The sequence below is a fragment of the Gadus morhua genome, chromosome 16, assembly GCF_902167405.1.
Source record: "Gadus morhua chromosome 16, gadMor3.0, whole genome shotgun sequence".
NCBI classification, from domain to species: domain Eukaryota; kingdom Metazoa; phylum Chordata; class Actinopteri; order Gadiformes; family Gadidae; genus Gadus; species Gadus morhua.
Window position 1 is genome coordinate 2,153,432 of NC_044063.1, and position 27,264 is coordinate 2,180,695.

At 50.6% G+C, this 27,264-nt stretch overlaps 2 protein-coding genes across 9 annotated transcripts in view; both read right to left on the reverse strand.

Moving 5' to 3' along the window:
- Positions 1-591: 591 nt before the first annotated feature.
- On the reverse strand, positions 592-17,282 carry clasrp (CLK4-associating serine/arginine rich protein). 8 transcript variants are annotated; one of them, XR_003979801.1, is made up of 21 exons: positions 17,021-17,282; positions 15,568-15,707; positions 14,919-15,016; positions 14,413-14,514; positions 14,113-14,192; positions 13,393-13,477; positions 12,911-13,047; positions 12,428-12,524; positions 11,869-11,947; positions 11,693-11,766; positions 10,932-10,973; positions 10,426-10,668; positions 9,733-10,116; positions 8,315-8,500; positions 7,732-7,775; positions 6,439-6,499; positions 4,807-4,865; positions 4,499-4,545; positions 3,610-3,695; positions 2,015-2,039; positions 592-1,370 (listed from the first exon to the last, which is right to left on the reverse strand). XR_003979801.1 is itself a non-coding variant. In XM_030380137.1 (21 exons), exons 2-21 carry the CDS (start codon positions 15,664-15,666, stop codon positions 1,322-1,324), a joined length of 2,070 nt encoding a protein of 689 aa, XP_030235997.1. In that variant the 5' UTR covers positions 15,667-15,707; positions 17,021-17,282; the 3' UTR covers positions 592-1,321. The 8 variants fall into 8 exon arrangements, 5 of the variants coding, with proteins under 5 accessions (XP_030235997.1, XP_030235996.1, XP_030236000.1 ...); XM_030380137.1 differs by having other exon boundaries at positions 7,736-7,775; positions 14,113-14,189; XM_030380136.1 differs by having other exon boundaries at positions 7,736-7,775.
- Positions 17,283-21,009: 3,727 nt separating this feature from the next.
- The window catches only part of LOC115561042 (protein jagged-1b), a gene marked incomplete in the record, with an annotated part of 20,113 nt that continues 13,858 nt past the window's right edge, over positions 21,010-27,264 (reverse strand). The window contains 6 exon segments of the mRNA XM_030380828.1: positions 21,010-21,127; positions 21,724-22,228; positions 22,694-22,844; positions 23,397-23,573; positions 25,176-25,222; positions 25,789-25,902. Coding sequence (XP_030236688.1) covers positions 21,010-21,127; positions 21,724-22,228; positions 22,694-22,844; positions 23,397-23,573; positions 25,176-25,222; positions 25,789-25,902 — 1,112 coding nt within the window.

Consider the following 27,264-nt stretch of genomic DNA (forward strand, 5'->3'; position numbering starts at 1 on the left):
CCTCTGACCTGGACCCGCCCCCTCCCAACACAAGCACCGCCCGCCACCCCCCCCCCCCCCCCGGCCCCGCCCCCTTCCCCTAACCTCGGCCCCGCCCCCTCCCAAACTCATCCTCCTCTGCCCCTGAAGTGTGTGAAGCGCTTCACGTTTACGAAGAACACCGAGACGGCCCCATTATCATCAGATAGTGGACAGGAAGGTGCCGTAGGTGATGAATGCAGACGGCCATGCTTGTGGGAAGATATTTCTTCGCGGAAGTGTGTATTCACAAACACAATTTCGAAACCAGTGCGGCTTTCACCGCTTCTGTTCGATGCGGACAGGAGTGGCCTGTCACCTGGATTTTCACCCATGGAGAAGCAAATTCTCGCATTGACAGGAACAATACAATTAAGTTTGTGTTCAGTGTCTCAAGGCTAAGCAGTGGTTTATGGTGATACACGACGAGACACGTTAAACACGCGTGTAGTGGAACATAATGTTGTGGCCAATATGAATCGTGTTTGGCGCCCCCGTGTGGTGAAACCAGGTATCGCTGACCGTTTAAATTGACGTAGACGAGAGAGTAGAAAAAAAAAAAGGCGCAGTAAGTTTCGTTCAAGACCAATTTATTGGAAAATGTACGACGTACAACATCATATTGTGGGAAAACCCATGATTGGATGGATTATAGAAAAAAAAAAAGGATCAAACATTAAATTATTTGCATTAAATTGACCAGAACTCTTTACTCTTCTCTAGTAGATGTAAGGTTGTCAAGAAAAACTAATAATTTGATGTGACCTGTTTGTAAGAGCCCCTGTTCTATAGGCGGACCCAGAGGGGAGGGGGTTCAGCATCACCTGACGGTCCAATGACACATCAGCGTTGGTGGACATGAACCTACCGGGCAGTGACCAGGCCCAGTGTCCAATCAGATGCTTCTCCCACCAGACTAAAGAACATATGCTGCCCCCCCCCCCACCTCTCTCCGGTGTGTGAGCTCATAGTTAAGACACGATACACATAATAGTTCCATAGGATCTACGGCTTGAGAAGCAGCGAACCAGAAGGAGTCTCAGCCATTCAGCCGGTCCCCTCGCCAATCAGCCCGCCCCCAGCCCTCTCCCAGCCAATCAGCCCGCCCCCAGCCCTCTCCCAGCCAATCAGCCCGCCCCCAGCCCTCTCCCAGCCAATCAGCCCGCCCCCAGCCCTCTCCGAGCCAATAAGCCCGCCCCCAGCCCACTCCTAGCCAATGGGCTCGTCCTCCCTCCGGTGGGCGGTCCAGCCCTGTGGTTCCTGGGCTGGCAGGTAGGTGGTGCTGTAGAGCAGGTCTCTGCTGTCAGTACCTGTGGTACGGACTCCTGGAGCGGGAACGAGACCTCCTGCTGCTACAGGAGACACCAGGGAGACTGTTACACACACACACACACACTGCTACACACACACATACACACAGCTATAGGAAACACCAGGGAGGCTGAGGAGTGGCACACACACACTGCTACACACACACACTGCTATAGGAGACACCAGGGAGACTGTTACACACACACACTGTTACAGACACACACAAACATGAGTGACACATGCACACTGCTACACACACACACACACACACACACACACACACACACACACACACAGTAGGCAAAACACACAGCGACAGACAGACACACACTGCGAGAGACAGTCAGACAGACACTGCAACAGACAGACAGACTGTGACCGAAAGACAGACAGCCACACACCGGGATAGACAGACAGATACACAGCCAGCCACCGAAGAACACACACACACACAAACACACTTTAGAACCCACACAAACCCACTGAAAAACAGCCACACACAGACCAGCTCTACTGGATCCATCTCACTGTGTTGTGTGACCTCCAGTGTGAAACAGACTGGAGGTCACACAACCCACCAGCAGGGAGCCCTGAGACGAGCCCCATTCCTCTGAAACAGGGCTAGTGTGGGGTGCTGTTGGTGCTCCCCCTGGTTCAACGCACGGCCCAGAGCAGCGTAACGTACCTTCTGGAAGAGCTGTGGTCACGGCCTGAGGGGCAGAGAGGGAGAGGGAGAGGGAGAGGGAGAGGGAGAGGGAGAGGGAGAGAGAGAGAGAGAGGGAGAGAGAGGGAGACACGTTAAACACAACAACATGTATCATCGCTAGCTAACTGGGTCACGGTTCCACTAGCTTGCTGAGCCTGTAACATTGAACCAGCTCCCGGTTTCCCCGTTAGTAGCTTAGCACGCCGCTGCCGCACCGCGGCAGGGCGTCTGGCCTGCGTGGTCGTCTGATGGAACACCGCCGCCATCAGTAGACCCAGGGATTAAAGTGAAAAAAAATCTTCTGACTGAAATTTTATTCGCGCTACAGCCAAGTCACGTGCAGTGTGTGAAACATGTTCCAGGTTAGGTTACTTGACACCTGCTTAAGAAATACAAATGTATAAGACGTCAGCACCAAATGCAGCCATCACGTTTAAATGCTCGACCAATACTGTTTTACAGGAGGAGGATTTTAAACAGCTGTTCTTTTGCATCTATTGCAATTTTTTTGTTGTCTTTTCAATTAGACTCCAAGATTTTTTTTTTGCAAAGCTTGTCTCATATTTTACTCTCTAAAAAAGGCTTGCCATCGTTCCCCGTTTCCGTCAGCCATGCCCATCTCCATTTATTTTTTTGTGTTTTATCAATATCCGATACATCAGAGCCGTCAATCATTATAAGGGAGTTCATACTAGCTTAACTTTCGCTCTGACACTCAACACTAACACAACAAAGAGACGTAAGATGTGGCGCAAAAATGGTGTGTGTATATATATACATTTGTATATAATATATTTAATATATAATCAGGATGTACATTAAAATGCTTGTGTTTTCAGTCAATTTTAACGGTAGACCTTTTAAATACTCACTATATAATTTGACAATTTTACCGGCGTTGACGTATGACGACATAATACACGCGTGTATTATGTCCATGTTCGAAACTGCATACTACCGTACTGCCGACTACATACTGCGCGGTATGTACTGTATACTGCATACTGAATGTGGGATTCAGTATGCAGTATACAGCAGACCGACTGCACCGCAGTATACAGTATGCAAGTTTCCCAGAATGCATTTCGCGGCAGCGGTAGCGGCAAAGCTGTTTTAATTCTCGCTTCAGTGCTGTTAATACATCACTTTCTTAAGTTTTAATATTTTTTTATGCGAGAAAGTACCTATTTAGATCCTTAATATGCGATTAGTTTATCCAAATGACGCCTGTTTGTAAATTTGTCCCGACGTTATCGGAGATGTGAAGTGGCCTCTGTGAACTCCAAATGACGGAAATCCGTCGTAGCGACGGAGAACTTTAATCCATCAGTAGACCCTCGCTCCAGAGACGACTCGACGGGTCACGGCGTTGAGGCCGCTGTTCAACGAGCTCTACCGAGAGGCGCCCGCTGATCCACACACAGCAGCCCCTATACTGTAACCCTTCCCCATTTTAACAAAGATATGAGACAACAAACAAAGGAGCCATTGCTCGCGCTTCCAGAGGAAGAACTCAACCGCCGAACAACAGGTCCGACGGGATTCTCTCGGCCGCGGTGACCAGGGCGTCTTACCATATTTGGACGGGGAGGGGGAGTGGCTCTGGCGGCCATATTGTTTCTCCCACTCGTCCCTCTCCTTCTCGCGCCTCTCTCGTTCCCTGGGGACAGAGAGAGAGGCTCAGCAACAAGCACGCACACGCACGCACGCACACACACGACGCACACGCATGCAAAGGCTAGCTACGTTTTATTGCGCATCTGATGACAACTTTTTTTCCAAATGGCTTAAATATAGGGCGGGGCAATGATTACAAGTTTTAATCGCATAGTATAAGTGAGTTAACCCGTGATTTATCGCATTTTTTAAAATATATTTTATATCCACTCCAATTGAAGTTTGATGAGATTATCAAATGGAATGACTCATTATCATTCAGACCAAATGTAAGCAAAAACTAGAACAAGAGATCTTGGGGGAATTTTATTGACTCATTCAGTGTGGGTTGATTATGAAATTTACGGAAAACCACAGATATGTGAATTGTCACTTACTGAAAGTGTAATTGAATGTAAAGTAAGTGGAACTAAAAAACGAATATGATTTCTGATATGAATGTTGACATTCTGTGGGCAAAACCAGAGAGTAAACCAAAAGTAACCAAAGTAAAAAGAAAAGAAAAGAGAATGTATTAAAAGCGTTAAAATAAGATTGCGTTAACGCATAATTAACAAGTTAACTTGCCCAGCCCTACTTAAATGTGATGTCTTCATATCGTACCGCATACTGTATTATATTAGGACTTAATACAGTTTTAAGTGTATGTATGTGTGGTATTATTTATTGGCGTTTTATTCTATAGCACTGTAAAGCACATTGTAACCTTGTCGTGAAAGGTGCTGTACTAATAAAGTTATTCTTGGTCTTAGCAGAAGTAGAGGGAGTTGGTATCAATAGACTCACTTCATGCGTATCTTGCGCGCCATGGCCCGCAGCTCTCCTTCCCGTTCCTGTCAACGGAGGAAATGAGAGGCAGTAGGGGTGCTTTAAAAAAACAGTTTCCAGACAGACAGACAGACAGACAGACAGACAGACAGACAGGCTCACAGCTATAGAAGCACAGACACACAGCCTGCCGGACACAGCCTCTGACTGACAGACAGACACCGACAAACAGACAGACAGACAGACGGACAGACAGACAGGCAGGCAGGCAGACACGTAGACAGGCAGACACGTAGACAGTCAGGCAGGCAGGCAGGCTCCCACACCTGTCTCTTGTTCTCCTGGTTCTGGATCTTGGCCTGAGCTGCCTTCTTATCCGCCTTGGCTGCAGGAGGAGAACTCAGTTAGTCATAACAGAGGACTGAGGTCCTCCACACTGAGCTAGTTTAATCTAGGTTAGTCATCACAGAGTACTGAGGTCCTCCACACTGAGCTAGTTTAATCTAGGTTAGTCATCACAGAGTACTGAGGTCCTCCACACTGAGCTAGTTTAATCTAGGTTAGTCATAACAGAGGACTGAGGTCCTCCACACTGAGCTAGTTTAATCTAGGTTAGTCATAACAGAGTACTGAGGTCCTCCACACTGAGCTAGTTTAATCTAGGTTAGTTATAACAGAGTACTGAGGTCCTCCACACTGAGCTAGTCTAATCTATGTTAGTCATAACAGAGTACTGAGGTCCTCCACACTGAGCTAGTTTAATCTAGGTTAGTTATAACAGAGTACTGAGGTCCTCCACACTGAGCTAGTTTAATCTAGGTTAGTTATAACAGAGTACTGAGGTCCTCCACACTGAGCTAGTCTAATCTAGGTTAGTCATAACAGAGTACTGAGGTCCTCCACACTGAGCTAGTCTAATCTAGGTTAGTCATAACAGAGTACTGAGGTCCTTCACACTGAGCTAGTTTAATCTAGGTTAGTCATCACAGAGTGAGGTCCTTCACACTGAGCTAGTTTAATCTTGGTTAGTCATAACAGAGTACTGAGGTCCTTCACACTGAGCTAGTCTAATCTAGGTTAGTTATAACAGAGTACTGAGGTCCTTCACACTGAGCTAGTTTAATCTAGGTTAGTCATCACAGAGTGAGGTCCTTCACACTGAGCTAGTTTAATCTAGGTTAGTCATCACAGAGTGAGGTCCTTCACACTGAGCTAGTCTAATCTAGGTTAGTCATAACAGAGTACTGAGGTCCTTCACACTGAGCTAGTTTAATCTAGGTTAGTCATAACAGAGTACTGAGGTCCTTCACACTGAGCTAGTCTAATCTAGGTTAGTTATAACAGAGTACTGAGGTCCTCCACACTGAGCTAGTCTAATCTAGGTTAGTCATCACAGAGTACTGAGGTCCTCCACACTGAGCTAGTCTAATCTAGGTTAGTCATCACAGAGTGAGGTCCTCCACACTGAGCTAGTCTAATCTAGGTTAGTCATCACAGAGTGAGGTCCTTCACACTGAGCTAGTTTAATCTAGGTTAGTCATCACAGAGTACTGAGGTCCTCCACACTGAGCTAGTCTAATCTAGGTTAGTCATCACAGAGTGAGGTCCTTCACACTGAGCTAGTTTAATGTAGTTTAGTCATCACAGAGTGAGGTCCTCCACACTGAGCTAGTCTAATCTAGGTTAGTCATCACAGAGTGAGGTCCTCCACACTGAGCTAGTCTAATCTAGGTTAGTCATCACAGAGTGAGGTCCCTCACACTAAACTAGTTTAATCTAGTTTCAGGTTTCTACAGTTCCCCCAAAAACGGAAAAGAAAGTTTTTAAGAAAAAAGAAACGCTTCACACATCCTGAGCACCTCTGCGTACCAAATGTCCAGACAGGGGTGTGTGTGTGTGTGTGTGTGTGTGTGTGTGTGTGTGTGTTCACGTGTGTGTATGTGTGTGTGTGTACTCACACTGCCTGTTGAGGGCCTTCTGCATGCGAATCTTCAGCTTCTCCTGGGGGGTCATCTTGGGCTGTGGAGGACAGACCGATCAGCCAGGGCCCGCAGTGAGTCAGTGAGCATGTGTGTGTGTGTGTGTGTGTGTGTGTCGGCCTGCGTGCGTGCGTGCGTGTGTGGGTGAGAGCAGGAGGAGAATCGCAGTCCAACAGTAACAGTTGTGTCAGCGTGAGGAGGAGGAGGATCCAGGACGGTTGAACGGGTCACGGCCGCCCGTCTGACGGAGAGAGAGCGTTACGCCGCCAGCGCTGCAGCTGCTCTGCAACCGCCAGGAAGCTCCCCTCCGTGTGTGTGTGTGTGTGTGTGTGTGTGTGTGTGTGTGTGTGTGTGTGTGTAAAAGGTGAAGCGGTTGAGGAGCAAAACAAGAACAAGTTCAGGTCTGTTGACTTCAGAGACCAGAACACAGCCTGGGGGGGGGGGTCACCTGGTCACCTGACCTCCTGGCCCCTCCCACTAGGGGGGGGTCACCTGGTCACCTGACCTCCTGGCCCCTCCCACCAGGGGAGGCCGTCATTAGTTTCACTGTTTGGAGTGAAGCCGTTTACGAATACATATTTGCCTTTCAAGCAACCTATATGCAAATGAGCCGTGTTGTTTTGTCGGCTGGGGAGGGCGTGTCTGGAGCGCTGAGCGCTCTGAGACGAGCCCAGACCGCCCAGAGTCACGTAGGCTAGGACAGGACCCCATGCTGGGACAGGACCCCATGCTGGGACAGGACCCCGGGCTGGGACAGGACCCCGGACTGGGACAGGGCCCCGGGACCGGCCCTCCAGCACCCGGCGCGACCGCAGGGAGGAGCTGCTGCTCACATAGTTCACACATGAGGGAACACGACCCGCCGTTACAGGGCTGGGGGCCTACTGGTGACAGCCTTACTGGTGACAGCAGGGGTCAACAGGTAGGACCACACACACACACACACACACACACACACACACACACACACACACACACACACACACACACACACACACACACACACACACACACACACACACACACACACACACACACACACACCTCAAGAATGATCTGGAAACCTGGTCCTAAACCCCTAACAACCCTGGTGTGATACCATTGGTCCCTTCTGCCCTGGGACAGCAGGGGGGCGTGGCCTGTCAGAGGTGAGGGGGCGTGGCCTGTCAGAGATGAGGGGGCGTGGCCTGTCAGAGATGAGGGGGCGTGGCCTGTCAGAGCTGAGGGAGGCATGGACCTGAGCAACAGAACCCAGCTGGATCATATTCTTACTGACTTTGGAAGCTCCAGACTCTTTACCGCACGGAGTGTCAGGCCTGGGGGGGAGAGAGAGAGAGAGGGAGAGGGAGGGAGAGAGAGACAGAGAGAGAGAGAGAGAGAGGAGGGAGACAGAGAGAGAGAGACAGAGAGAGACAGAGACAGAGACAGAGAGGAGAGAGGGGTAAGAGAGGAGGGAGAGGAGAGAGAGAGGAGAGAGGGTTAGTGGACTTGGTGAGTTGTGTCCACCGTGGGCTGATACCAGGCCCGGTGAATGACTCTCAGGATAATAACCAACAGCATGCGTGAGTAAAGGATTTCCTCTCTCTCAGGACAAGGGGTGGATCCGTCTCATGGACAGAACCCTAAACCCGTTTTAAATCAGCTGCCATGCTCCGATGGTATCGGGCCGTTTAACCAAATCAAATCAGACAAAGTTTGCTACATTTCGGTTAGTTTTAAGCCATAGTTTCGCCGTACTTTGAAAAGGCAGCTCTGATGGAGCGCTCATCATCATTAGGAAGCAGCGCGACAACAGTACGGTAACTATGGTAACAGCATCCGTAACCACGGGGACGAGGAGGACCGCCCTTCTTACTTCCTTAGCTTGTCGAGGCCGCCCGAGGTCAGGGACCCCCTGTGGGAGTGGGAGGGGGAGGGGCTCCGGGGGGGTCGGGAGGGGGAGGGGGAGGGGCTGGGGCTGCTGCTTCCTCCCCGCCGGTGGCCCCCGGAGCTCCGCCCCCCGTGCCTGGAGGCGGCCCTCTGCCTGGAGCCGGAGCGGGACCTGGAGGGGGGGTCAGAGACAGGGGGGGGGGGGGGGTCAGAGACAGTGGGGGGGGGGGGAGACATTGGGTGTGTATTTATACGCTTGACTAAATACACGCACACACACCGTACACACACACACAGACCAACCACGGTCCAGTGCTCATATTTTGGGCGAACGTGTACTGTACCGTACAGTACTATACAGTACTGTACAGTATAGTACTGTACGGTACCGTACAGTACTATACAGTACTGTACAGTATAGTACTGTACGGTACCGTACAGTACTATACAGTACTGTACAGTATAGTACTGTACGGTACCGTACAGTACTATACAGTACTGTACAGTATAGTACTGTACGGTACCGTACAGTACTATACAGTACGGTATAGTACTGTACGGTACAGTACGGTACGGTACTGTACAGTACGGTACAGTACTGTACGCTACAGTACTGTACGGTACCGTACAGTACTATACTGTACAGTATAGTACAGTATAGTACAGTACTGTACAGTACTATACAGTACTGTACCGTACAGTACTGTACGGTATAGTACAGTACAGTACTATACAGTACTGTACGGTACGGTACAGTACTGTACCGTACAGTACTGTACCGTACAGTACTATACTGTACAGTACTGTACAGTACTGTACTATACTGTACTATACTGTACAGTACTGTACAGTACTGTACTATACTGTACTATACTGTACAGTACTGTACAGTACTGTACAGTACTGTACTATACTGTACAGTATAGTACTGTACGGTACCGTACAGTACTGTAGCGTACAGTACTGTACCGTACTGTACAGTACCGTACCGTACTGTACCGTACAGTACTATACCGTACAGTACTGTACAGTACTGTACTTGTAAAATGCAGTCGTCAATTGGTGTCATGGGTTATTTCATACATCATCACAACCAAAATTTGGAATTTATCAAATAAATTACAGATAAAAGTATTCAAAATTGGATATGAGGATGAAATCTGACGCATAGTCTCAGTGTTAGAAACGGATAAAATAATTGACGTCTGTGGTTCTATATGGGCTGGGGCGATCATGTTGAAAGACAATAGCTTGCGCCAACACAAAAAAATTCGGAACTGTGAACTTAGTAGAAATATCGAATTATGAACTGAAGTGGTTCATTCTCAAATGTGTGAGCTGGTCTTTGAACTAGAGAGTGAAGAGAGTGAACTCTCCCAACGCTGCCGCCGTCCGTCCGCTCACCTGGTCTGCCGGCGGCCGGAATACCGCCTCTTGTCCCGCTCTCTGTCCCGCTCCCGCTCTCTGTCCCGCTCCCGCTCTCTGTCCCGCTCTCGGTCGCGCTCCCGCTCCCTCTCTCTGTCGCGCTCCCGCTCCCGGGACCGCGACGGCGTGCGCTCCCGCCTCCTCCAGGAGCCGCCGCTGCCGTTCCCCCCTCTGGCTCCGCCCTTCGACCCGGAGCGCCGCCGGGAGGGGGAGGGGGAGCGCGTGCGGGAGCGCCGTCCGTCCCGCCCCCCGCTGCCCCGCCCCCGCCGCGCTCGCCGCGAGCGTGAGGACGAGCGGGAGGAGGAGCGGGAGGAGGAGCGCGAGGAGGAGGACGGGGAACGGCTGGAGGACGACCTTCGTCTCCTGGGCGGGGGGGGGGAGGAGACACGGGGACTTTAGCGACACGGGGTCAAAGGGCAACGCCAGGGGTCAGAGGTCAGAGCGGAGAGGGGAACCCGAGTCTGGTAACGCTCGGTTCACACATCAACGTACAAACACTGACAGGTCAAAGGTGGGCGGTGGCATCGTGCATCGAGAGCATTACATCACATTCAGTGTATTCAGAGGCTACCGCTAACGCTCTGGGCCTCGAGGCGGCCGGGGGGGCGGGCAACAATATGACTGACGGGAGAAAGCAACCAATGAGAAGCCAGGAAGGGGAAAGTTACCGACCGGGAGCCCCTGCTATGACCTGCAGGGTGCTGCGAGTGGACGGGGGCGTGGCTAGAGCTTGGAGGAGCCGCCGCCGCCGCAACCGCCGCCGCCGCCGCCGCCGCCGCCGCCGCCGCCGCTGCAGCCGCCGCCGCCGCCGCCGCCTCTTCGTCGCTCCCCCCGAAGCTGGTGATGAAGGTGATCTTCTCCGGACCTGGGGAGCGAGACCGCGACCGCGACTCAGAGTCGGACTCCGACTCCGGCCTGGGGGGGGGAGACGTCAGGGTCGTTAACTAACCTAGACTAATTGAACTCGTTAGGAGTCTGTCTGTCCGTCAACTAGGTGAGATTTTGATTGGATGAGCAGCTCTACAGAAATCAGCCAATCAAGCAATCAGCCAATCACAGACAGGCAGGTTTTAACGGGCAATGCAGTAGTTTGAATAATGCACCTTTAAACAAACTAAAGACAGTCACAGCGAGTCTGAGCTGAACTAAATGCAAACCAAAAGCAAAGGCCAGCTTACCTCTTGTAGGGGTCGTACGTGGGACTGTCCCTCCTGGCGTAGCTGTGGGTGAGAGGCAGAGAGCAGAATACAGGTTGATGGATGTACCCACTGATGGGTGATGGACCAGAGCCACTCGTTAACTCGCATTAAAACGCAGGTCTTTGCTCCGAGTTGGGAAAGTTTTGGAAAATAATATTTGGGATTTTGAATGTGGCTTTTGGCCTGAATCTAGAACCAAGCCCTTTAAAAGCTATATTTGGGGTAAGAGGTAATGAAACTGCGATAGCCATTAGCGAGAATATTTGATTGCTTTTTCAACTCTGATTGCTCGAAGGAGAATACTTTGGAATGGAAATCCCAATTACCACCTAAGGCATCAGCGTGGCTTTCTGATATGATGTTTCTAAAAAATGTAAAAGCTAAATACTTTCTTAAAGGATCAACCAAAAGATTCTACCAAGTCTGGGACCCTTCACTGGTTTATTTAGACAAACTTGAAACTTTCCCCTCTCTCATTAGCGAATAAGCTTCAATGTAAAGCACAAATACGTTCATCATAGGAGAAAGTATTTTATAATTTTTTTGTTTTTGCACGGCACAAGGAATTGTTAGGGTTGGATGGGGTTTATAAAAATATAAAAATGAAATTGTTAAAATGCAACAATTCTTGTCACATTGTACCTTGTCGCTAAAATAAGTTGAACCACTGTAAAATATTACAACTAACAAACAATAAGGATCCATGAGAATGACCCACTGGATGGTTCAGACCCCCTCACCTGGGCGGGCTGATCTGCCGTCCCTTCAGCCGCTTCTCCCTGAACTCCCTCCTCTGTCGCCGGGAGCGACGGCCCTGGGGGTCGCCATGGAGACAGAGCAGCGTTAGCCCACAGACAAGACAACGCGGTGTGCGGGTGCCCAGGGGCGCAACGGCAGAGGGGGGGGGGGGTCCTACCGAGTACATGGCCTTCTCCGCCTCCAGGGCCTTGGCGTGCTTGATGGCCTCCACCTCCTCCTTGTCCTTCCTCAGCATCCTGGGAACACGTCACCATGGTTACACGTCACCATGGTTACACGTCACCATGGTTACACGTCACCATGGTTACACACCGCTCACGCTCAGCTCACCTCCCCTCCCTTTAACGTTTTCTTTCAACGCTCCGCGATCGTTCAGAGGTCAGAGTTCGTTGGCGTCAGCGCTGAGCCGTTAATATTTATCAAATGTATGTGAACTAAATGACACCACTTTAATAGAACTGTTCAAATCTGACACTGATTTATGCGTAATTATTATAGTAAATACGGCGTTCACGTTACGATCATTAAACAACCATTATATAACCATTTGTCAGATTTTGCGTTTGTGAACATCTTTACTGTACCGACGGCGGTATATTATCGTTTCTCTTTCTCCTACCAAATGTACTTATTGCAAGTCTCTAGATAAAAGCGTCCGCTAAGCGCCCTGAGTGTAAATGTAAACAGAACACTGCGGCGGCAAAACAAGCGCCCACCTGACGAAGTCTCCTTCTGCCATGCCGTAGGGGGTGGCCATCTTATTCAGGTCCAGCTCCTGTTCGATGTTCAGCTCGTCCACATCCACCTCCACGTCTACACACCCACACCCACACCCACACCCACACACACACACACACAGAGGCATCTACGGTAAATGGTCTGCATGCATACAGCGCTTTTCTAACCAGTGGCCACTCAAAGCACTTTACAATACAATGTTGCCTCACATTCACCCATTCATTCACACACTGACGGCGGAGTCAGCCCCGCAGGGCGACAGCCAGCAGGTCAGGAGCAGTCAGGGTGAGGCGTCTCGCTCAGGGACACCTCGACACCCAGCTAGGAGGAGCCGGGGATCGAACCGGCAACCTTCAGGTTACCAGCCGACCCGCTCTACCTCCTGAGCCACGTGCCGCCCAAAATGCTTTATACTACGCATCCACGTTACTTCAGAGTCACTCAAACCAATGCTTCCTGACCGATATCTGGGATGCCTTCGTCCTCCTCTGATTCCTCCTCCTCAGAGTTCTCCTCGTCCTTGTCTGAGGTGGGCTCGGGTTCCTCCACTGTGCTGTCCTCGTATGTGTAGCCAATGGTGGCCTTCTTCTCCGCCAGCCTAGCAAATACACACTTCTGATTGGTATGGAGCCCTGTATACATACGCTTACTGGCATGGAGCCCAATATACATTCATACGTCTTATTGGTATGGAGCCATAAATGCATACATAGGTCCAAAGAATCAATACACTGAATTTATAAATATTCTTTCAACATATATCATTCAATACAATTTGAAAACGACATATTTGAAACAAGTCATAGGTTTGTTAAAAAAAATATTTAACCTAAAAAAGATATTTCAATACATGATGCATCAATAATCGCTATATATAATAGCCCAGTGAGAAGTGATGGCAGAATGAGGTCATTCCATAAAGAGCACTTTTCCAAACACTCACTTTTTCTTTTCGTCTTCGTTTGGTCGTGGCAGGCCACCGTAGAGCTCGTCCAGGTAGATCTGGTACAGGCACTGCTCTTCAGAGACTGGAGAGGGACAACAGGGGGTCAACAGGGGGTCAGGGGAACACAGAACAACCAGCAGCTAACAGCTAGCTAGGACAGCCATCACCAGCCTGATGAACAACAGCTAGCTAGGACAGCCATCACTAGCCTGATAAACAGCTAGCTAGGACAGCCATCACTAGCCTGATAAACAACAGCTAGCTAGGACAGCCATCACCAGCCTGATGAACAACAGCTAGCTAGGACAGCCATCACTACTCTGCTAAACAACAGCTAGCTAGGACAGCCATCACTATCCTGATGGAAACAACAGCTAGCTAGGACAGCCATCACAACTCTGCTAAACAACAGCTAGCTAGGACAGCCATCACTACTCTGCTAAACAACAGCTAGCTAGGACAGCCATCACTAGCCTGGTGGAACGGCTGAGGTGTCATTGCAGAGTTATGCACTTACAATTGATTTTATGAAACTATGTAAAAATTTACTGACTCTTCAAAAATGTCAAACGTTGGAAATGTGCTCTAAGGGAGATGAGGAGCAGAGTGTTTATTCTATGCAGTCAGACTGGAGAGAGCTGGAAACTGCTGAATCCTGCCTATCGATCCTTCAAGGTATCTGAGGCGGTGACAGAAGCAGAAAGCAGCCGGACTCACTGGTGGCGAAGTCGTTCTGCACCAGTCCTCGGTAGCGTTCGTAGTTACACTTCCTCTCGTCTGACTCCTGGTCGGGGCTGCTGCAGGAGACACCACACAGTGACGTCATTAACAGGTGATCGGAAAAACTATAAACATAAGATAAAGATAAATTATACAATATCTTGCAGCGCACGCACACGCACAATACTAGAGTCAATAAAATGCCGTATATCGTTTTCACACTAAACAGCCAATCCCAGTGTTACAGACGTATGGAGCAGAGGCGGGGGGGGGGGGGGGGCTACACCTGGGACTCACCTGCTGCTGAGCAGGGGGGGGGTGTAGGTGGGGATGTAGTCCAGGTGGGCCCTGACGTCGAACCTGTCAATCATGTTGTTGGCGTCTCCTTGCCACGGCATCCTGGGGAGAAAGAGGACGGAAATAAACTAATGAACAGGGCTGCTTCCATAAGGGCCCCACAAGGGGGGGGGGGGGTGAGTGAGTGAGTGAGTGAGTGAGTGCCTTTGAGTGCGTGTGTGAGTGTGTGTGTGAGTGCGTGTGTGAGTGAGTGAGTGAGTGAGTGAGTGAGTGAGTGAGTGAGTGAGTGAGTGAGTGAGTGAGTGAGTGAGTGAGTCTGTGAGTGAGTGAGTGAGTGAGTGAGTGAGTGAGTGAGTGAGTGAGTGAGTGAGTGAGTGAGTGAGTGAGGGTGTGAGTCAGTGAGTGAGTGAGTGAGTGAGTGAGTGAGTGAGTGAGTGAGTGAGGGTGTGAGTGAGTGAGTGAGTGAGTGAGTGAGTGAGTGAGTGAGTGAGGGTGTGTGAGCTCACATGTTGATGGGGCTCTCAGCAGCCAGGGCCACGGCCGGGTCCAGGTGGATCTTGTAGGCTCGGCCATGGACCTGGAGGAACTGGGCAGGGTCCTTTTTCTGTGAGATGAACAGAGAGGAGAGCGCTGAGGGAAGGACCTCCCACACCGGGGCCACGCCCACATGGGGACACGCCCACACCGGGGACACGCCCACTGGGGGACACCAATACCGGGAAACTGTTCATACAAAACTCCCTCTGCTGTTAAAACTAAGTAAAAAACTACATGAAAAAAATATTATATTCCAACTAGGGTTTTCCTTACAACATTTAATTTAATTAATTTAGTTTTTCTGCGAGGACCTTTGTTTTTGCATGGACCAAAGTGACGTGCATTTAAGAAGACATGAGAGAAAAATAAACTAGTAGGACACAACAAGCAAGAGTATGTTGGAGGCCGCCTGGTCTGAACTGTAGCAAGAGGGTCCACTGATTTAAATGACTTAATAACGAGTGGGGGGGGTCGGAGAGAGAGAGAGAGAGAGAGAGAGAGAGAGAGAGAGAGAGAGAGAGAGAGAGAGAGAGAGAGAGAGAGAGAGACAGAGAGACAGACAGACAGACAGACAGACAGACAGACAGACAGACAGACAGACAGACAGTGGGCTCTTACGATCTTCTCGTAGTACTCGCGCCGGCGCTCGCCACGTCGCTTGTAGTCGACCATCATACCACGAAGCTTGCGCTCGTGTTTTCTGGCCTCCTGCCACATGACGGCGCCGCTGGGGGTGGGGGCGCGGCGGGGCACGGTTGCTGCAGACAGAAAGGGGAGGAGCCGGGAGGAGGAAGAGAGACACAGCACCATCAGCAGAGCAACGAGGTAGAGGAAGGACAGAGAAGGGTGCGAAGGCCCTGAAGACTGATCCAGCTCAACGTGGGAGAGACTGGGGTCGTTCTGGGGGTTCAGCACGCTGCCTGGGGACTGTTGGAGTCTGCCTGGTTGAAGCTTCATGAATGTGTTTTCCGTCAAAACGTAGAACAAGTGACATGTGCCCTCAATTAGACAACAAACATGGTTGGGTTCCTCTGTTAGGCTTTGTGTATCTAGTACTGTTCTTGTTCTCACCATCCCTCAAATAAACCACTTGCTAACAAAGCAGGACCGGTCCTTCGACATATTGGTTTTCAATACACAGAAATTATTATTTTTGCTGTACATATAAATCAAACAACAAAATAACAGGCATGATAATACAGATCCCCAAATATGTATTTTTTCCAATCATACAACACACTTTAATAATTAGTTTATCAAGTGTAAAATATCTGTGTTTGTGTGAACTCTGAACTAGCTCTTGTGAACCAGCTGTTCATATCAACTTGTGTAGTAGGGAAAAAAATGCAAGAAAAAGTATTTTATACTAGTAAATAGTTCTCCAACTTCCAATTCTTGACAGCAATATAAATATATGATTGATTGGTAGGTGGGTAGTTTGTTGACACGTTTGTAAGTTGTATTACATTTGTTGTGTTGGATGGTATGTATTCACCCCGCACAGCCACAACAGCAGTGATAGCTGATAATGCAACGGGAAGCATTAAGCTAATTCCTACTTTAAACCACATTCCCATTGGATCGCGATCAGCCACCTAGCTGTACCCCTGCCATGGCCGTAGTTGATTAAAATAGTCCTCAAAGGCACTGCCCTAAATGTCATTGGCTGAACACAATATTGTTAGCTTAGCTTGTTCACGCAAGCCCTGCTAACACTAACCAGCTGTTTATTTTAGTCATAACTTCTTACATTCAATAACACATCGAGGCTTCATTCGGGGCTGAAATAAAACAAACCAGTTGTGCATTTCACGCAGTTTAGCTACACTGACACAATACGGTAATGCGATGACATCCTCTGCATTGCTGCCTAGCATCTAGCTAACAGCCAGAAGCTAACGACTGCACATGGGCCTCTGCAGCTATCATTAGCCTGCTAGCATTAGCCAACTGGCGTTAGCCGGCTAGCTTCCAAGGGAGCTGGAATGACTTATGATCCCTAACGTTGATCTCACTCTTTGCAAAACATACAACACGCATGCAGAGGGTCGCGTCTCACTCCCGCGGTTACCTGTTGTTGTGGACCACCAACAGAAACTTGGGTTATACTGCGCTGTTTCGGCCGACTCTGAGCCGACTCCGGTCACACCTCCTCGGTCTGCTGTGCTGCTGGTCGGTGGGAGGGCAGCGCTGTGGGACCAGTATGAACCACCACCGTGGAGGACTACCGTGGGACCAGAACCAGTGAGCCCAGTGGGTTCTGGAAAATGCAACCGAGATGTATGTAGTAAGAGCCGTAGGATGGGAAATAGTGAGTGATAGAAGGAAAAAGGGTTTATTGGCTTAAAGAAAAATACAAACACACACACACACACACACACACACACACACACACACACACACACACACACACACACACACACACACACACACACACACACACACACACACATATATATTGACAATAACAATACAAAAATATATATAAATTGTTTTGATATTGTTATTCCTATTTTGGTATTATTATTATTATTGTTATTATCATATAGACAGAGGACGAGGAAATGAATACATTCGTTTATTACAATTTCAACATAGCAAAACTTGGTTCAATATAATGGGATCATCAGCTAAACTGTTAACTCAAATGTGATTTCATCAATCGATTACTCATTACATTATCACTTATATTTGTAATACTAACTGCGACCAGAAGATGGCAGTGTTGACCAGATACCGATTATCTTGAGCTCCCAAAATTCAATAACCGAAATATGGAATCAACACCCCCAGCCAAATTAACAACTAAATCAAATTACGTCTAAATTAAGAAACCAGATTCAATTAGATGGTTTCTAAACAGCTTGGCTTCTCTTCTCTCCAAGATGTATGAAGGTAGCCCAATATGCATGGCAGAGAGAGGTAGACAGAATGCGTGAGAGGTTTGGCATCTTGAATAATATCTGGGTACTATTACTTTACATTTCATTATGATATAGGATACAAGTATCACACACACACACACACACACACACACACACACACACACACACACACACACACACACACACACACACACACACACACACACACACACACACACACACCACACACTCTGTTTATTCATTGGTAATAAATATCTTTAATGCATGTTTTTAAGGATATTTTATTTGCAAGATATTCCCCAGAGAACCATTATTTATATTCTCGTAAAAAAACATGTAGGTCTATGTAAAGTTCGACCTTGTATCTGTCTACTGAATGTCTTCTCTCCTACGGTGAGAGATCTTTGGAGGAATGATCAGGGAATCCTCTTCAACCTCTGTCTGCTCCTCCTATTGGTGGAGGAACCCAGCCCCCCCACTGGACTCTGACCGTGACCCCAAGGTCAAATCAGGAGGGAGCCATCTTTGGATCATCACAAACACCTCGACGAAGGCTATTCTGGCTTAAAAGGGGCCTTGAAGAGGATCATCAAATATATATTGAGCACATGTTGTTTAGATCATCGATCCGAGTCCTGAAACACGAACCTGGACCTCTGCCGGTCTCTGCACTCTCACAACCTCTCTCCCCCATCCTGAGGGATGAGGCAGGTGTAGAGGTTGTGTAACACTCTGTTGTGCGTGCGTGTGTGCGTGTGTGCATGCGTGTGTGTTCCTTGACTCATGCTTCCTACATTTCCTTCGGTCCGGGCGGGCGACAGGAAACCCATGCTGGAAATGTTCCTGTCCAGCATGTCAGTCGCCGGGCAGACCATAGGTCACGTTTGTTAGACCCATTTGCTTGTCCGCTGTCACCGCCGCGACCTTACCCTCACTTTCTATCGCTCTGACACGCTATCTCACTTCCTTTCCCATACTGCCCGTTATTGTTGTCAGGTAAACATCTTCCCTTAAAACACAAAAATAACCATTTGTTCCTCCTTACGTTCGGGTGACCACCGCTTCCTCAAAGGGCCCGGAAGCCCCTGGTATCGGCTCTGTCTGGGGGCCGCCAACCCTTCAGTTGGCCCCTGGAGGTTGTGTACATGTCAGGGGAGATACGGCGAGTGGCTGTGTGTGTGTTTATCTATAGAGGGAGACTGCAGTGACACATTGAGTCAATGAAGTGGAGTTCTGCTCAGACTCAACATGGCCAAGAGCTATATGAACCTCTGGCTGAGGGAGAACACGAGGGCACGCATTCACACACTCACTGGATACCTTATGAACACGCACACACTGACACACACACACACAAGCGCGCACACACACACGCGCACACACGCACCGACAGACACATTCACGCATACACCAACACACACACACACACACACACACACACACACACGCAGACACACACGCACGCACTCACATACACACACACGCACAGACAGGCACATTCACGCATGCAGCAACACACACACATACGCAGACACACACGCACGCACTCACATACACACACACACACGCACACATGCACATACACACACACACACACGCAAAAGCATACACACAGGCTGATTAGAAAGAGATTTAGCTGGTAAATGCACTTTTATTACATTCCACATCTGCTTGCAGGTCCGATGTTTGCAAGAGAGGACAACTAGGCCAACAGTGACCAAACCACGGTAACAAATAAGGCGCAATATGTACAATATATTTATATACAACAAAGATACACGCATGGTATGAAAAAAACATACATCTTAATGTACAGCTGTAATATTACAGATGTGAAACAGGCAACAGTGTATATTTAAATGAACTAATCCTGGGATTAAATGTGTTTTGGTTGGACCAGGGGTAGGTCTCTTCTTCTGACGGGTACAACGATCATCTGTTTTTCTTTTGTTGTTTTAAATTGAAAAAGATTGAAAGGGTAGTTCGTTAAAAACTGTGAATAACTGCTCCATATGAAGCCTTCTTTTCGTTTTTCTTTACCGTCGCTCTTTCTCACTTTCCATCTCTCACGATGTCACTTCTGTTTTCTTTCTTTCTTTTTTCTCTCTCTCTCTCTCGCTCTCTCTCTCTCTCTCTCACTCTCTTTTCTCTCTCACACACACACACACACACACACACACACACACACACACACACACACACACACACACACACACACACACACACACAGTAATAGCACAGATGAGCGCAAGGTTTAAATAACTGCATCCAAACATTCATTGGCATAAGGAGACTTCTGTGTTGAAGAGTGCTGAGACAGAGAGAGAGAGAGAGAGAGAGAGAGAGAGAGAGAGAGAGAGAGAGAGAGAGAGAGAGAGAGAGAGAGAGAGAGAGAGACCGAGAGACAGAGAGAGAGAGAGAGAGAGAGAGAGACAGCAATAGAGAGAGAGAGAGAGAGAGAGAGAGAGAGAGAGACACAGCGAGAGAGAGAGAGAGAGAGAGAGAGAGAGAGAGAGAGATAGAGAGAGAGAGACACAGCGAGAGAGAGAGAGAGAGAGAGAGAGAGAGAGAGAGAGAGAGAGAGAGAGAGAGAGAGAGAGAGCGGGGTCTCAGCGACGCCCTGCTTCAGTTCCCAGGACTCTGTATTCCCCTTGAGAACCGTGAGCACATGACTCACTCACACAGCTGCGGCGCCCAAGGCTAGCTCCTAGCTCCTCCCTCAGCTAGCTCCTCAGCTAGCTCCTCAGCTAGCTCCCCACCTAGCTCCCCAGCAAGCTCCTCAGCTAGCTCCCCAGCTAGCTCCCTAGCTAGCTCCTCAGCCCCATGCTAAGGGAGAACCTCCCCAGCCTCCCTCCCCTCCCCAGAGCGCCGGTGGAGCTCCTCCACTCGGGCTTTAAGACAACGTTAAGGTAAGGCTGGGTCTGTCCTGAGGGGCCCCCTCACAGGGGCCCTCTCACAGGGGCCCCTCACAGCAGGGTCCCCTCAACCAGCGAGTCTGGCGGCCAATCAGCAGGCCGGAGTGCAACAGGGGACATAGTGTAAAAAACATCAACAACAACAACAACAACCGTAAAATAACTCCTGAAGTCCTGAAGGTGCGGAGTTTGAAGCTCAGGACCCGCTGGGGGGGTCCTGGGGGGGTCAGACCTCCTGGGGGTTCAGACCTCCTGGGGGTTCAGACCTCCTGGGGGGTCTCTGTGGTCCTGGGGGGTCCTGGGGGGTCCTGGGGGGTCAGACCTCCTGGGGGGGCTCTGTGGTCCTGGGGGGTCAGACCTCCTGGGCGGTCAGACCTCCTGGGGGGGGTCAGACCTCCCGGGGGGGCTCTGTGGTCCTGGGGGGGGTAAGACCTCCTGGGGGGGCTCTGTGGTCCTGGGGGGGGTCAGACCTCCTGGGGGGTCTGTGGTCCTGGGGGGTCAGTCCTCCTGGGGGGGTCCTGGGGGGTCAGTCCTCCTGGAGGGTCAGTCCTCCTGGGGGGGTCAGACCTCCTGGGGGGGCTCTGTGGTCCTGGGGGGGGGTCAGACCTCCTGGGGGGGTCTGTGGTCCTGGGGGGTCAGTCCTCCTGGGGGGTCAGTCCTCCTGGGGGGTCAGTCCTCCTGGGGGGGGTCCTGGGGCATAAGTCCTCCTGGGGGGGTCAGACCTCCTGGGGGGGCTCTGTGGTCCTGGGGGGGTCAGACCTCCTGGGGGGTCAGACCTCCCGGGGGGGCTCTGTGGTCCTGGGGGGGGGGGGGTCAGACCTCCCGGGGGGGCTCTGTGGTCCTGGGGGGGCTCTGTGGTCCTGGGGGGGGTCAGACCTCCTGGGGGGGCTCTGTGGTCCTGGGGGGGGGGGGTCAGACCTCCCGGGGGGGCTCTGTGGTCCTGGGGGGCTCTGTGGTCCTGGGGGGGGTCAGACCTCCTGGGGGGGCTCTGTGGTCCTGGGGGGGCTCTGTGGTCCTGGGGGGTCAGACCTCCTGGGGGGGCTCTGTGTAGTGGAAGCGGTTCAGCTTCTCCCTCTCCAGGTTGGAGATGTCCTGCTTGGGGGCGTGGGGGGCGGCCGGCTTCAGGGCGGGCGAGGCCCGGGGGGGGGCCGGCGAGGGGGGGGGGCGGCGTGAGCTCGATCTCCTCGTGGCGGCAGCCCGGGCGGGGCGCGGGGGCGGAGCCGGGCGGGGGCGGCGGCGGCAGCAGGGGGAAGGGCCGGTCCAGGTTGCGGATCAGCGTGACCAGCTCCCGCTGGTTGTTGAAGGCCCCCGGGGTGGGCGGGGCCGCGGCCTGCGTCTGCTTCCTCTTCCTGCGGCGGTGGAGGCGGGACAAGAGGAAGGCGCAGGCGCTGCAGCAGCACACGGTGACCAGCGCCGACACGCCCACCAGAGCCAGGTAGAAGGTCAGCCCCCCGCCCTGCACCGAGTCGGAGATAGCACCTGGAGGGGGAGGGGGGGGGGAGGGGGGGAGGGGAGGGGGGAGGGGGGAGAGGGAGAGAGAGCGGGGGAGAGGGAGGGGAGGGAGAGAGAGGGAGAGAGAGAGGGGAGGGAGAGAGAGAGAGAGAGAGAGAGAGAGAGAGAGAGAGAGGGGAGGGAGAGAGAGAGGGGGGGAGAGGGAGAGAGGGAGGGAGTGAGAGAGGGGAGAGAGAGAGAGGGGAGGGAGGGAGGGAGGGGGAGGGAAAGGGGGAGGGGGAGAGGGGAGAGAGAGAGAGAGAGGAGGGAGGGAGGGGAGGGGAAGGTGAGGGGAGAGAGGGGGGGAGGGAGGGAGGGGAGGGGGGAGGGGAGGGAGAGGGAGAGAGAGAGACCAAATAATAACATACAAGCACAAAGGCAAGTAAAACACACACATTCACACACACACACCAATTCTGTGTCATATTGTTTCTCTCTATCCATCTATATTACCTGGACAATGCTGACCAATGCAAGGGTCCATGAGACTGAGGCATTTGTTGGCGTAAAACCCATCTGGACAGCCGCACAGAAACCTGCCGTCCACGCTGCTGCAGGGCGCCCCCTGGTGGCACGGGTTGGGACTGCACAGGTCTATCGCTACCTGGAACAGAGAGAACGAACACACCATCAATCATCAGACCCGTTCTCATGTCGTTACGGCTTTCAGGTCCATGCATCACTGTTGGATGGGAGTGACGGTTGGTCTAATCATGGTCCAGGGGCTGTTTGGTTGATTAATGACCGGTGAACAAAATGCACGTATATCCAACCGGTGAACCTCAACAACAGAATCAAGAACAACAAAATAGTGTATTTCAAGGTATCAATTGCAATGTTAGTGGTAAATGGACTACATTTATACAGCGCTCTTCTAACCGGTGGCCACTCAAAGCGCTTTACAGTACTGCCTTACATTCACCCATTCATACACTCATTCACGGCGGTATCAGCCACGCATGGCTGTCGAGAGGAGTTAAGGGTTGGGTGCCTTGCTCAGGGACACCTAGAGACTCAGCTAGGAGGAGCCGGGGATCGAACTAACAACCTTCTGGTGGCCAGCAATCCCGCTCTGCCTCCTGAGCCACATGCCGCCTTGGTAATCACCTCTTGCACATCACTAACCCCACTGGAGGATGTCTTTAAGCACACCCACCTCGCAGAAGGACCCTGAGTACCCCAGCGGGCAGAGGCAGCTGGTGGCCTGGTCGTCTCTCTCCACACACTGCCCTCCGTTCAGACAGGGGGCGCTGTCACAGGCACCGGCCGCAGTCTGGCAGAACTTCCCAGAGAAACCAGTCTGGCACACACAATTGGATCCCGAAACCAGGTCCTACGGTGGGAAGGTAGCAGATTAGATAGGGATGCTATGACGACAATATATAACAATCTATAACAAATAGATACACACACACACATATATATATATATATATATATATATATATATATATATATATATATATATATATATATATATATATATATATATATATATTTAAGCAATAGATCACGCCAGGCTGTGGTATGTGCTCATTATACCACTGTTAAGGGGCGTTGTCCGGCCCCGACGCGCAGCGGAGGGCCGGCGACCCCCTTCACAGTGGTATAATGAGCTCATACCACTGACTGAAGTGCTATTGTTTTTATACAACGGTTACTGTTATGGCGAAACGAAAGTCATAGACACACTACATTTAAAAAGAAACCAAGAAAGTCAAATTAGCCATTTTATTAAAGAATACAAAAAAGTAGTCCCTCCTGGCTGCCGCTATGCATCGACGGTCGCTATGCAACACACTTTAGCGTCCCTCCGAGAGAAGGCTCCGATAGAGCGGTTCGCCGGCAATTTATCCTTTACAGTAGAAGGCAGATGACATTGAGGATGATTAGGATGAGGAGGAGGAGGACGAAGATGATGATGACGATGATGATGACCATCATGATGGGGTCAAATGCTGGACATTAAAGAGTAAGGATCTGCTAAACCTGCTAAAGGATCTCCACAAGGGCCTTTAAATATCATAAACACTTAATCCAAATTAATTCTGATATTAGATGCGTGCATGTTTCTGTTCTTCTAATACCGTATATGTATAGTATGGTGTACACTATGAGTAGCTAGAGTTCAACTCCAATGATGTTATTCATGCAGCAAGAATTTAAGTTGCTCAGAATTGTCAGGACAAAGAATGCTTGTATTTCGAGAATCATCGCCCAAGGCGACACCTTTTCATTACTTTTAATCGATAGCGAGACAGATTAATGCTCCTCCTAAATCACCAGGACGGGCAGAAGTCGAGACATGAACAAAGAAAACAAGCCGAGATGTGGAGACAGCGGTACCGACGTAACAAACCACTGGGGTTTATTTTGCGTTCAGATCGCTGGGAACTATGGGGAAACATTTTCATGACAGTTGCCCAGTTGGTGATGTATTGTTTACTACTGGCGTGCATGAACAAGCAGGAACAGGAAAGTTTTACTCAATATAAAATAATCAACCATCATATCACATACTTTACTAACGATTGATGTTGTAACCGTATTTTGGCATCGACTTTGCTCAGTTTTAAACGTTGTGTGTACTGGTAAACCAGCTCTAGATAAGGGCAAGTTTAGCCTTCCACAAAGTGGCAATACTGTATGTGCTTCTCATAAATGAAGTAGGTGATAATAGTAGGTGATAGGCATCAAGGAAATAAAGACATGCAAACTTGAAACTGATCCTACTCAATTCTGTTTACTTCTGACTCCCGGTTTTTCTGGTTTTTATCCGATAAAAAAACGCTGCTGTGAAGAATTGTTGTATTCCGAACGCAATGCACATGAAGGGTCGCTTTCTGGAACAGGCGTCAGCGTGAGCGTCGTCACTGGGGAGGCGTCCAGGACAATGAACGCACCTTAAGACTCAGGAGGGGGGGGGGGGGGGTTACCTGGCATTGCCCGCCGTTCAGACACTGGCCCCGACAGCTGCTGTTGTCTGGAGAGGACAGAGGCAGCGTTAACGCACACAGGTCTACCCTGAACACAGTGTCCTGTCCTCATCCGGGAGGACGATGCGTCGAGGGCCATAAGGACTTTTAATGTCCTCAGTGGCTCTGTGTGGAAGAGGTAGGCTGGTGAGTCTGCAGGTTATCAGGTTGCCCTTAGTGTTAGCGTATCTCTTCCCTGTCTTCGTCGAAACTGGTGATGATTGATGGGGTTAGTTAGGGCCACAAAATAAACTACTGCGCAAGGGCCCCGGGGAGAGTGCTGCTCAGACACAATCTGTGAGGTGCTTCATCTTTCACCTGCCGACCAACCTATTCATTCCCCTTCTCTTCACTCCTCTCCACTCCTCTTTCTCTCCCCTTTCCTCTCCTCTGCTCCCATATACTCTGCTCCTCCCCTCTCCTCCTCCCCTCTCCTCTTCTCCTCTTCTCCTCTCCTCCTCCTCCTGTCTCCTCCCCTCTCCTCCTCTCCTCTCCTCCCCTCTCATCTCCTCTCCTCTCCTCCCCCTGTCTCTCCCCCCCTCCCCCTGTCTCTCCCTCCCTCCCTTTTACTCACTTATGTCACAGTTGGCTCCCGACCAACCAGGAAGGCAGTCACACAGGTATCCTCCAATCAGGTTGCGGCAGGAACGAGCATGAACACAAATGCCTACTTCACATTCATTGGTGTCTGTGGGAAAAAAAGGAAAAGGTAATTGGAAATACAGATTCTTCAACATGATTCATACGCTGGGAAACGGTGTTATTATTACAGGGAAATGTATTATTCATGCCAAAACCAGAGCTTATTCAAATGATAAACGCTCCTTCATAGATAGCTGTGACACACGGCTTACAATGTCAAGAAAAAACTATTCAAGACTGGATTCTGGTGGAATCACATTCCTCTAATTTGGTTTAAAATATAATTAGTCTGATTAATTATGATAAAATGATATTATGATGACTAACGCAGACAGCGTCTTCCTCATAGAAACACGTCCCTGGTTCTCTGACAGTGTGGGGGCTCTGTGTGTTTTGGGGTCCCCGGTTCTCTGACAGTGTTGGGGCTCTGTGTCTTTTGGGGTCCCTGGTTCTCTGACAGTGTCGCGGCTCTGTGTGTTTTGGGGTCCCTGGTTCTCTGACAGTGTTGGGGCTCTGTGTGTTTTGGGGTCCCTTGTTCTCTGACAGTGTCGGGGGCTCTGTGTGTTTTGGGGTCCCTGGTTCTCTGACAGTGTCGGGGCTCTGTGTGTTTTGGGGTCCCTGGTTCTCTGACAGTGTCGGGGCTCTGTGTGTTTTGGGGTCCCTGGTTCTCTGACAGTGTCGGGGCTCTGTGTGTTTTGGGGTCCCTGGTTCTCTGACAGTGTGGGGGCTCTGTGTGTTTTGGGGTCCCTGGTTCTCTCACAGTGTGGGGGCTCTGTGTGTTTTGGGGTCCCTGGTTCTCTCACAGTGTTGGGGCTCTGTGTGTTTTGGGGTCCCTGGTTCTCTGACAGTGTGGGGGCTCTGTGTGTTTTGGGGTCCCTTGTTCTCTGACAGTGTCGCGGCTCTGTGTGTTTTGGGGTCCCTGGTTCTCTGACAGTGTCGGGGCTCTGTGTGTTTTGGGGTCCCTGGTTCTCTGACAGTGTCGGGGCTCTGTGTGTTTTAGGGTCCCTGGTTCTCTGACAGTGTGGGGGCTCTGTGGGTTTTGGGGTTCGTGTTTTCCGGTCGGAGCGTCGGACAGAAGCTGTGAGGACAACAGCCTTGGAGAGGGGACCTCCAGAGGAGCGCCGTAACGCTACACCTCGTGGGCGAGCCTCCCACACCGTCCCATTCAGAGAACCCCCCCCCCTTTCCCCTGAGAGGGAGGGCCATTCAGAGCCACGGGGGGGGAGGACCAAACGACTCCCCCGACCGAGCTGAAGGAGGAGGAAGCAGCCCTACTTTACGGCTAATGCAAACCTTGTTAGCAGCACCGGGGGGCCATTAAGGTTAATACACTGGGCGGTGTGGGGAGGGGAGGGGGGGGGGGGGGGGGGGAGGGGGGGGGGGGGGAGAGAAGGGGAGATAGGGGAGG

Bases quoted from the DNA above. Each gene is read 5' to 3' on its own strand.
- clasrp (XM_030380136.1), bottom strand. From the start codon at position 15,666: ATGTGGCAGGAGGCCAGAAAACACGAGCGCAAGCTTCGTGGTATGATG. The intron at 15,017-15,567 runs GTAAGAGCCCAC...TTCATCTCACAG, and splicing joins GCGAGTACTACGAGAAGATC to AAAAAGGACCCTGCCCAGTT. The intron at 13,478-14,112 runs GTGAGTCCGGCT...GTCCCTCTCCAG, and splicing joins GCAGAACGACTTCGCCACCA to TCTCTGAAGAGCAGTGCCTG.